The following is a 9,655-nucleotide window of genomic DNA, read 5'->3' on the forward strand; positions in this document are numbered from 1 at the left end:
ATAGGCACGTGGTGTCAGCAACAAGATCTAACGGCTAAACGATTACCACATCTTTAATATTATAAAAATTGATTTGTTTTTTCCTATTTTCATTTCCTTCACTCTTCTTTTATCATACTTATATTTTGTTTTAAAATAAAAAAAAAAGTGTGAAAATTAAAAATAAATGTATGAATTAAAATCCAAATATCCACCCATCGCAAAACAAAGCCAAAACCCATGAGTCCATGACAAATTCTATATATACTAAAAGCCGGTGGAAAAGTACTGTTTATTAACAGTCCCCTGCCGGTTATGCCCCTAATCTAACGTACAGTTTTTTGGCTTCTTCAAGATGCTACATGAATTGGCAATTTTGCCCATGCCACGCGCGTTTTGGGGTTTTTCGCACCTGCTCTCCCCATGTGCGTCGTTTTTGGTGGGAAGGTGCTCGAAGGCTCTTCCATTTTCTTCATCTCTGTTTCTGTACTTTTTCCTTGGTTTTTTATAATATTTTAGTGTTTGATGTGCCACAAACCATGTGACCTAATTTAACTCCCATTTTTTAAATAATTTGTTTGTCCCGCCATTAATTTTTTAATTATTATTTTTTCTATCTCTGTCCCACAAATGCTGTTGATTGGCCTCTGATTGTTTTAATTTTTGGTTATACTCTACTTTTTGGGCCTCTATCTTCCACGTGTTGATGATCGTGGGGGGTTCTGTTCAGAGGCTGGCTGTTTTATTTTTTGGTTTTGCTCTGATTTTTCAGACTGTCGTCCACGTGTTGATCATCGGGAACTATTCTATTCAGAGGCCTTAATGCTTTTCCTTTCGTTTTCATTGCATTCTCTCCTCACTTTTTCCTTTTGTTTTGCCGCTTCTCTCTTTCTCGCTTTTCTCTTTGTTTTCAGTTTGCTGTGTTCGTCTTCTCACCTTTGCTCCTGCGCTTCGCACGCCGATTTCTTCACGTCTGAAGTCTTGCCGTTTTGTGGTTAGTTCTGGCCCTTCTGGGTTTTTTCGTGTATCAGTTTTTGCTGCATTTGTGGTTATTTTTGTGTTTAGAATTAGGTCATTTTTTTTTTAATTTGGGTTTAGGTTTTTGATGGTTTAGATTTAATTGTTTCCTCTGGATTTTGTGGGGGTGAGAGTTATAAAATACTGAGTTCTGTTTTTGTGTTGGGATTCTATTGAAGGGGATGAAAACACAATCTGCCAAGAAGGAACCTACTAGGCTCAGATTGGATGATAAACGTGAAGGAATCATGCTGACCAAACCGTGAGCATCAAAGATTGATTCTTTTTTTGTTCTTCAGTAATAAAAAAAATTTCAATTTTTTCGATTTTTTAATTTTTTTTTTCTTCTAATTTTCTGTTCATGGGTTTTTTTTTTCTTCCAGGAATTCAACAATCCTAGAGGTTGAAAACCACCGAGAAGAAAAGTTCCAGATAGATCTGATGGTGAGCTTCATCAAATTCATTTTTTTGCCATCATATTTTTCCCTTTTGAAAGGATAAATTACGATAAATTAGTAATATTGGAATTTCCCCTCTACCTCTCATTTGGGTTGCTCATAGTGATTTGGTCTTCTGATTCTTCAGTGCAACCAGGCTCTGTACCTTTGCTGATGTCTGTGGCGGGTTGGCCGGGCAGGCTTCCTCCAATGGGGTACGGTTCTGTTATTTTGTTATATGTTCTTTTGCCATTCATTCACTCAAAATTCCAAAAATCGAAAATAGTAAAATCGTAGGTCAAATTCATTAATGTTATCTTAACAACTGTTTAATAGATTTATATTGTTGCATGTTTGATTTTTTTTATTTTTTTTTTGCATGTTTGATTTTATGAATTTTTACTGTTTGTTTTGTTAATTGCAGATTTACAGTGTTTGATTGATTTCGGTGAGGGTGAGTTGTTAAGTTTTCCTTTATTTATTCATGATGTTTTATGAATGATTGCATGTTCTATATCTAATTTCACTAACTCTGTGGGTGTGTTTTTCACAGTGGTTGTTCATCTGTTTTTTCTGTTATCAGTGCTTACCACCTGTTTGAGAAAAGGTATTAAATTGGCCTTTTTTTTATATTATTGATATGTTTTGAATGTTTTTTGGTTTGTCATGTGTGTAAGAATGTGAAATAAACTATTTAAGGTAGTCAATTTCAATATAGCAGTGGCAGCTGCAGGAACTACAACAGTAGCAGCTGCTGGGATTCTAGATGGATGAAGAGGAGTGGGGTTATATTGAAGTCAGACCCGTAAGCAATTTACTCATATATACTGTATATATTGTATGGAATAAGAGATGTTAATTTTCATAGAATTTTTGGTCATTTTTTGTTTTGTTATTGTATTTACACAGAAGCGCATATGTTCTGCTGTTCAAGCCATATGGCCAACCACTCTCTAGCATCAAAGTGGACCAGTGAGTATTACCAAACCATATCAAATTAAATAATATGAACAACTCATCTTCTTTTCAACATATTTTTCTGACATTTATCTCATGTATCAATGATTATTTTTCCAAAATTTGAACCCAAGAAACTAAATGTGTTACAAAAACAGATCTGTTATGTGTTGTAAGTTAAACAAAAACTTCAAACTCAGTTTTCTCTTTTGGGGTTTTATTAATTTTTATGAATTTAAATTTCTTTTGATCTTTTATTTGCAGTCGCTCTCAAACTTTCAGCTCTAAAAGCCATTAAATAAGGAAAACTAAAAATAGGACTTAAGAGGTAATTATAATTAAACTACCCAATTGTTAATCAATAAGTAATTTGTCTAATGAAAAATACCACTATGCATATTTTGGTTATAGAGGCTCTTTTTTATTTATTTTTTATTTCGTGGATTGTAAATACTAGAAAGCTAAGCCTCTGACAACAGCTTCCCTGAGACACGATTTTGAGAAGGTAAAAAAAGAGCGATACTTTAAATTCTGTTTCTTTTATGTGTTCTTTTAAAATTGAAGGTTGTGTGAATTGCAAATGTTTAATCATGCGGAATCAGGAAGCATTGCTCATCTAATTGTGGAATTTAGAATCTAATCTTGAGGTTGTAATTATGACAGTTAAAGTGAAACAAATGTGGTCCAACATTGATCCAAAACATGACTTGCTGGTTTACCACCTTTGTAATTTCAATAATCTTGCAAAGAATTTCTCTGAGATTTTTATAGTGCTTTCTTTTTTTGGTGGGTAAGAGAATGGAAGAGTATTTTCCGTGTTACCAACAGTTCAACATAGTAACTAATACTATGCATATATTCGTCAGTGAAAATACTTTCCATTTTTAACTTCTCATTTGGTAGGAAATTTTAATGAATTTATGTTTTTTTCCTCCACTTCTCATTGTTTTCAGGCGATTGGAGCTGAATATCGAAAAGGTTTTGAGAGTTTTGGACATGTTGGACCTCTCAAGGTTGACGTGGTGTAATTTATGGAGTTATATGTATGGTAGTGATTGTTTTATATGCTCTGTCGAAATTATTTTACTGATTATGCTATAACTTGCTACTGTTAGTTTTTACTGTGAGTAGGATTTTTTGGAAGACAAGTTGCAATAAGATTTTCTTAAACGAATACGATATATCGTCAAACTGGATGAAGTTTATGGTCTTATATTCTCTTTTGACAATGTTGTGGTAAGTTTCTATTAGTTATGTGTTTCAGGTTCTGATGGCTAGAAATCAGAATGTAATGAACTGTGGAACATTGTATTTATGACATCTTACCGATCAAGTAAAAGATTTAAATGTGCAATTATTAAAAGAGATCTAATTGCGTAACAGTTACTTTTTCCGGCAAGGGTTTTCTATTTTTCCGACGACTATTCTCATTTTTTTTTTGAGATGCATGTAATAATTTATGGTCAATGTGATCCCATATCTATTTAATTAATTATATTCTTAAATCATGTAGGAAGACTAGCAAGTAGCAATGATACTGCTTTCTAAATAGTTACTGTTCTTATCGCAGACCAAACCATTGAGATAATAACACTGCATGTAACATTCTTTCGAAGAAATCCATATGTCGATATTGGTAAGTATCGTTTTTCTATTTGTTCTTTATAATATCTTTGTTCACATTGTGGTATTTTGACCAACATTTTGTTATTATAAAGGAAGTAGCTTCATTTTTCACAACCTGATATTTCCAATTTGGTGGATGTACATTATTAACACATTCGAACACAGTTGACCATCTATGCACAGTTTTCAAATTATAGTTTCTGTTTTGGGATTTCTTTATCAAACCCCTTGGGACTTCGTGTGTAAAATTTAGTGTTCCTCCCTTTTGGCTGATAGAATTAGGTTCAAGCTTTATTGTCTTCAGATTATATTTAGTCATGTTAGAAGTTAAATTGCAAAGACATGATTCTGTAATTAATATTTTGTTTGTTTTCTTTGGTTTAGGTTTGAACTAAAAGCAACTAAGAAATGAATGATGCACATTCGCAATGATATAGAATGCTTACATTGCAACTTCAGCTATACAACTTTTGCCACCCCAATTGATCGACGGGTATATAACCTTCTATTTACACCCTACCAAACAGTGTGTTCTCCTACTTTTCATCCAGCTTTTATCTAATATACATTTGTCATTTTCAATCTTTGTTATAGTGAGACAAAACTAATAAGAGGCAAACGCACAAAAGTTGATGAGGTGCTATAAAATTGCTAAAAAAGGTAACCATACTATATTCTTATTTTCTTTACAGTATAATTCCATTGTCATATAAATTTATTTCATGTGTTACAATATTTTCTTTCCTTACCTAGGGTGCTTTCTTATCAATCAACAGTATTGGAGAAAAACTGTGCGCGTTGCAGTAAACAACATTTGTCGTATTGTCATTCTAGATTAAGTAATAAAACTTACTACAATTTTTGGTGTCTGTTGGATAGATTTTCATATGTAAATAGTATAAATCTTTTATGGCATAGACTTTACATCTTTGAAACATAAGCTTTATTACAATTTTTATTAATCCCGCAGCAACGCGCGGGTAGAACTTTCTAGTCAAAGCTAATCAGCAAAAACCTTTTCACAAATGAAATCCAAAAAAAAGAAGAATCTGATAAACCCCTAATCCGAAGAAAAATTAAAATATTTCTTCATCCAAGATTCTACAGTACTATCACCATGCGATCATCCTTTACAAAAAAAAAAAAAAAAAAAAAAACACACGATGTACGATTCCTAAGTCAACTCACCGGTAAAACTCGCTCCTATCTCCAAACTGCTCCATTAAACCCTAACCTCCCAGCATCAATATGCAAGCAATATTCCGAGAACCATTCAGGACTTAAACGTCGTCGTCGGAAGCTTTGGACATTACGGAGAGCCGGCTCGGCTTGGGCTGAAAATCCACCCGGCGGCGCTGGCTGTGCGACGACGGCCTGATCAGAGCCGACAAAGCACTCTTCACTAAATCGCCTTCCACTCCTCCGATTCTCACCAGCGAATTTTTCATCGCCGACCTTCTGTAGTTCAGGCTGATACTCGAGTGATACGACGAACTTTGGCCGCCACAATGCGATTGGTGAGCGGGGCCGCCACGTGGCGAGTTCTTGTGGAGGGCGCACCGGAACGAGCCAGGGTGCGTCGTAGGGGAACACAGGCACGTTCTCTTGCCGGCGTCGCTGTTGCTGTCATTGTTCTTGCGGTTGGGTAACTGATTCTTCACGGAAATCGAACGGCCGGGAGAGCCTGGGCGGTTCGCGAATCGTACGGACGACGACGACGAGGGCGGCGGGGAAGGAGAGTGGGCGTACATGGAGATGCGCGTCGGGGAGGTGGAGCGCGCGAAGAACGTTGACGACCCGGAGGAGAAGCTCGAGGAGGTGGACGACGCGAAGCCCGACGAAGAAGAGGAAAAGAACGACTGCGATTTGCGATGCTTGTACATGTCGGATCTTGTTCTCGATGACGAAGCCACGGCCATTGTCGCATGGTAGTTAGAGAAACAGATAAGACGGTTATGCTTTCTAGAGAGAGAGTATTGAGTGTTCGAATTTTCTGTGTTTCGAGAAAGCGCCGTTGGGTGGCAAATTATATAGAGAGTGGGTGATTTGTAATTTTGTGATGTTTCGGAGGGTGATTTGGTATTGTAGATTTTTTACGGGCTGTTCGCCTCGAGTTGGCCTTTTTAACTGCCAATTTAGAATTAAGTTACGGTTTTGGGTTCGGTTTTGATTAAATTTACAAATTAAATAATGTTTTACTAATAAGAAATAAACACGTTAATCAACAATTAAGTAGTAATCTAATAATTAACTTTTATATCGTTTAGTTTACAAAATTTAATCTATACATTTAATTCCCATAGTTAACCCTAATAAGAAATGAACTCAAAATCTACTAGCATAAAATAGTGATTGAAAAGTACTCCCCTTAATTGTTTTTCCTAGAAGAGTTACTCGTCAAGTGGTGGGTAGTATCACTATCAACATAACAATCAAGGTTTTAAAAAAAGTTAGGCGTTAGTCGCAATGGAGGATTTAGAATTTTAAACTCGGAGAGTCCCAATAATAAAGGTAAAAATTTTTATAGATTAAAATAACATTTAAAAGTTAAATTATAATACATTTTATTGATGAATCATACGTAAAACAACATTACAAGCTATAAAATCTAATTCAAGCATCTATGACGAAGTTTCATAGTCTAAAAATGTTCCATTTGCAAATATGATCTTTGAACCTCATCTTGAATATTAGGAGAATAATCCTTCATTCGAATTCTTTTTCCAGGGTCTCTCTCAATATTATTCAAATGAATATCATACTCATTTTGTCTTGAACTTGAACTATCCAAACAAATAGATCGTGATATTGGTTTTGGCTTGAATTTTTTTTCCATATTTCTTATCTATACACTACATATTAATAAAAAAAAATACAAAAACATATACCAATTAATCAATAAACAAAATTCCAATAATTAAATGAGTATACAAAAATAAAATATATCAATAATAGATTATAAAATCTCCATCAATATATAATATAATTTAGTTGAGATTAGATTAGAATACCAAAAAATCTTATTTGAATTTTGAACCAAATGGTGGTGGTGTGGAGATTTAAAACAAATTGAGATATGATATTGGAGTAAAATTAAAATATGAGATTGGGTGGGATTTTAGGATTATGAGAATTGGGAAATTGAGGATTGGACATGCGAAAATTGGGGGTTTCAGGTTTTGGATGGGGGAAGGGATGGTAAGGTATGGGGATTCAGGAAGAGTAATAGAGGCCTTGGGGAATTAAAACAAAATCAAAGCAAACGGCAACGTTTTGCCGTTGTTTAAACTAATAAAAAAAAAAAAGTTTTAGTCATTTGGCCAAACATGCGTTTTGGGCCAAGGTTGAAATGGGCAAATTTTCTCTCCTTCTGGGCGGTCTTCTTCCCCATCATGATGACGCAGTTGTAACTGCACAGAGTTTGTCCGAGTACGAGAGGTCCTTGGAAATTTTCAAGCAACCATTCAGGCGTCTTCGAGGGGTCCTGGGACCTCCCAGGTCCCTCTGTGGATTCGCCACTGTCTAGTCGGGTGGCGATCAAGGGTCTAGTGCTTGGCTGGCGGGCAGGGACCTAGCGCCTAAGCGGATTTATGTAAATTTATTATATATCTTGTAAATAAGTGTCTGTTTACACTTAACGAAAAAAATTATACTTTTATGGATAATAAAAGAATGATAAAATGCAAAAATAGAAATAGAAGAATACACAAAGTACATCCATCAAACAAGTTTAATATTTAAAAAACAGTAAGCATATAATCATAATGAAAAGTATTCTTGGATGATAGACTAAAATTTTCTTGTTCATGATCCTTGCATTGGTTTGACATAGACTAAATTATTTAACCTTGTTGTATCTAGTTTATTTCTTTTCTTTGTATATATCCCCTTAAAACTGCTCCAATTCATTTCACAATTGGATGAACTTGTAGTCAATCCATCCTTTTTAAATTAGGTACACCATTTCCATAAGTATACCACTATGACACTAAAAAAGAAAAGAAAAAAAAAAAAAAACACACACACACACACTCTCACACACACAATTAATTAAAAAAAATAAAATAACCGCCTAGCTTCAGACCCATTTTTCAAAACAATTTGCACTAAATTGATACCAATTATTGTGTATTGGTTGCATAAAGTCGAAAAAATGTGGGAATGTCTCTGGCCAGAGTAACGTTGGTGATAGGTAGCCTGGATGTGTTGATTGGTGTTGCAAGTGGGATACTTGCTAGGCCTAAAATTCCAAGGGCAGCATAATTTAGTTGAGGGAAATTTGGAGAGAAATAGGGATAATTGGGTTACTGTGGTGCCTGCAACGTGGGCTGGTGAAGAGGTTGGGGTCTGCCCAATCAAAACCCTAGGGATTGGCATGCTGTTGTTGTGGTTACTAATAGTGACCACGACCCCTTTTAGAACCACCACCTCGACCAATTGGTGAGTGCAGTGATTGTAACCACGGATGCCGGTGAAATGATCCCAGTGTCCTTCAGATTGCACTCCTAAAAGAATTGAGCCACCAAGAGGACATGATGTTTGTTAAGCCCATTTACTTGCGCCCACTACTTCTCCTCTTGCAACTGGCCTGTACCGGCCTTATTTCCTTAGGTCCAAGTAGCTAGGGTTTTTCCCTTTTATAAGGAGTATAAATATGTAATAATGAGAACAGAAAAGGACCATGAATGATGAATTAAAGCTGCCTCTTTTTCCTCAACTCTTATTTCCTTTTCCTCTTTTAAATTCATGCACTGTTTTTTTTTTCAGTTAAAATTACCATTTTCAGCCAACCTGAACTGATTGGGCATACCAATTGGTATCAGAGCTTGTTAATTCGATGGGCAAAAACACGTACTCCGCCATCTTTGATCCAGACGCCGCCGCTGCTGTGGCTGATGTTCGTCAAAAACACCTACAAACACAAGTCGACAACTTGGGTGACTTAATCTCTGCCCTGGAAACACAACACACCCACCTCCAGAAATCTCTCGAAACCTTGACCACCTCCAACACAGCTTTTCAAAACAATATGACCTCATATTTTGTAGCTTTTCAATCTCTAATGCTTGATGAACTCTGACTCCTCAAATCGGGCCCTCTACCCTCCCATACCTCCACCCACACCGCCACCCAACACACACCCAACCCCTCTTCATCACCCTTTCAACCTCAACACCAGACCACTTCATCATTTGGTCCCTGTCCTTGTAACTCTAACCCATCCCCTTCATTTCACTCCATTTTTGTGCCATTCAGTGCTTAGTTATCAAGTATGGGCCTTTTCAACCCACTTTCCCCAAGCCTAGCCCTACTTCCCACTTACACCACCACCCCTCGACCTACCTCTGTTCCCACGACTACAACCAGCCGCCCCAACCCTACCTTTTATCAATATGGCTCTTCCTTACTTTTCACACCATACACCCCCTCTTCTTTCTTAGCACACTCACAACCTTTCCACTTAATTCCCTCTACAGCACTCGACTCTTCACCACCCCCCTTCCATATTAACTAAACCATCTCCCTAGAACCCTCATCCCTATTTTAAAGCTATTAAAATGAAACTGCCACGATTTAATGGCAATGATCCATAGGCTGGTTAGCCATGGCAGAACGTTACCTTGACTACTATAAGGTAC

General features: G+C 36.3%; 1 protein-coding gene and 1 long non-coding RNA gene across 7 annotated transcripts; one reads left to right on the forward strand and one right to left on the reverse strand.

Moving 5' to 3' along the window:
- Window positions 1–260: 260 nt before the first annotated feature.
- Window positions 261–4,931, forward strand: LOC137741665 (uncharacterized). 6 transcript variants are annotated; one of them, XR_015958845.1, is made up of 13 exons: window positions 271–973; window positions 1,176–1,258; window positions 1,380–1,440; window positions 1,582–1,648; window positions 1,858–1,887; window positions 1,987–2,040; window positions 2,152–2,238; window positions 2,343–2,405; window positions 3,344–3,438; window positions 3,961–4,026; window positions 4,401–4,509; window positions 4,611–4,676; window positions 4,770–4,931. It is a non-coding gene; the product is annotated as an uncharacterized LOC137741665 (long non-coding RNA). The 6 variants fall into 6 exon arrangements; XR_015958850.1 differs by lacking the exon at window positions 4,770–4,931 and having other exon boundaries at window positions 261–973; window positions 3,344–3,433; window positions 4,611–4,762; XR_015958847.1 differs by lacking the exon at window positions 4,770–4,931 and having other exon boundaries at window positions 263–973; window positions 2,133–2,238; window positions 4,611–4,762.
- An 86-nt stretch (window positions 4,932–5,017) lies between these two features.
- LOC137749184 (uncharacterized) lies at window positions 5,018–6,004 on the reverse strand. Its single transcript, XM_068489300.2, has one exon. It carries the CDS (start codon window positions 5,933–5,935, stop codon window positions 5,297–5,299), a length of 639 nt encoding a protein of 212 aa, XP_068345401.2. The 5' UTR covers window positions 5,936–6,004; the 3' UTR covers window positions 5,018–5,296.
- Window positions 6,005–9,655: the final 3,651 nt, after the last annotated feature.

Source organism: Pyrus communis, chromosome 17, assembly GCF_041283825.1.
Source record: "Pyrus communis isolate YQ-2024b chromosome 17, ASM4128382v1, whole genome shotgun sequence".
In the NCBI taxonomy this organism is placed as follows: domain Eukaryota; kingdom Viridiplantae; phylum Streptophyta; class Magnoliopsida; order Rosales; family Rosaceae; genus Pyrus; species Pyrus communis.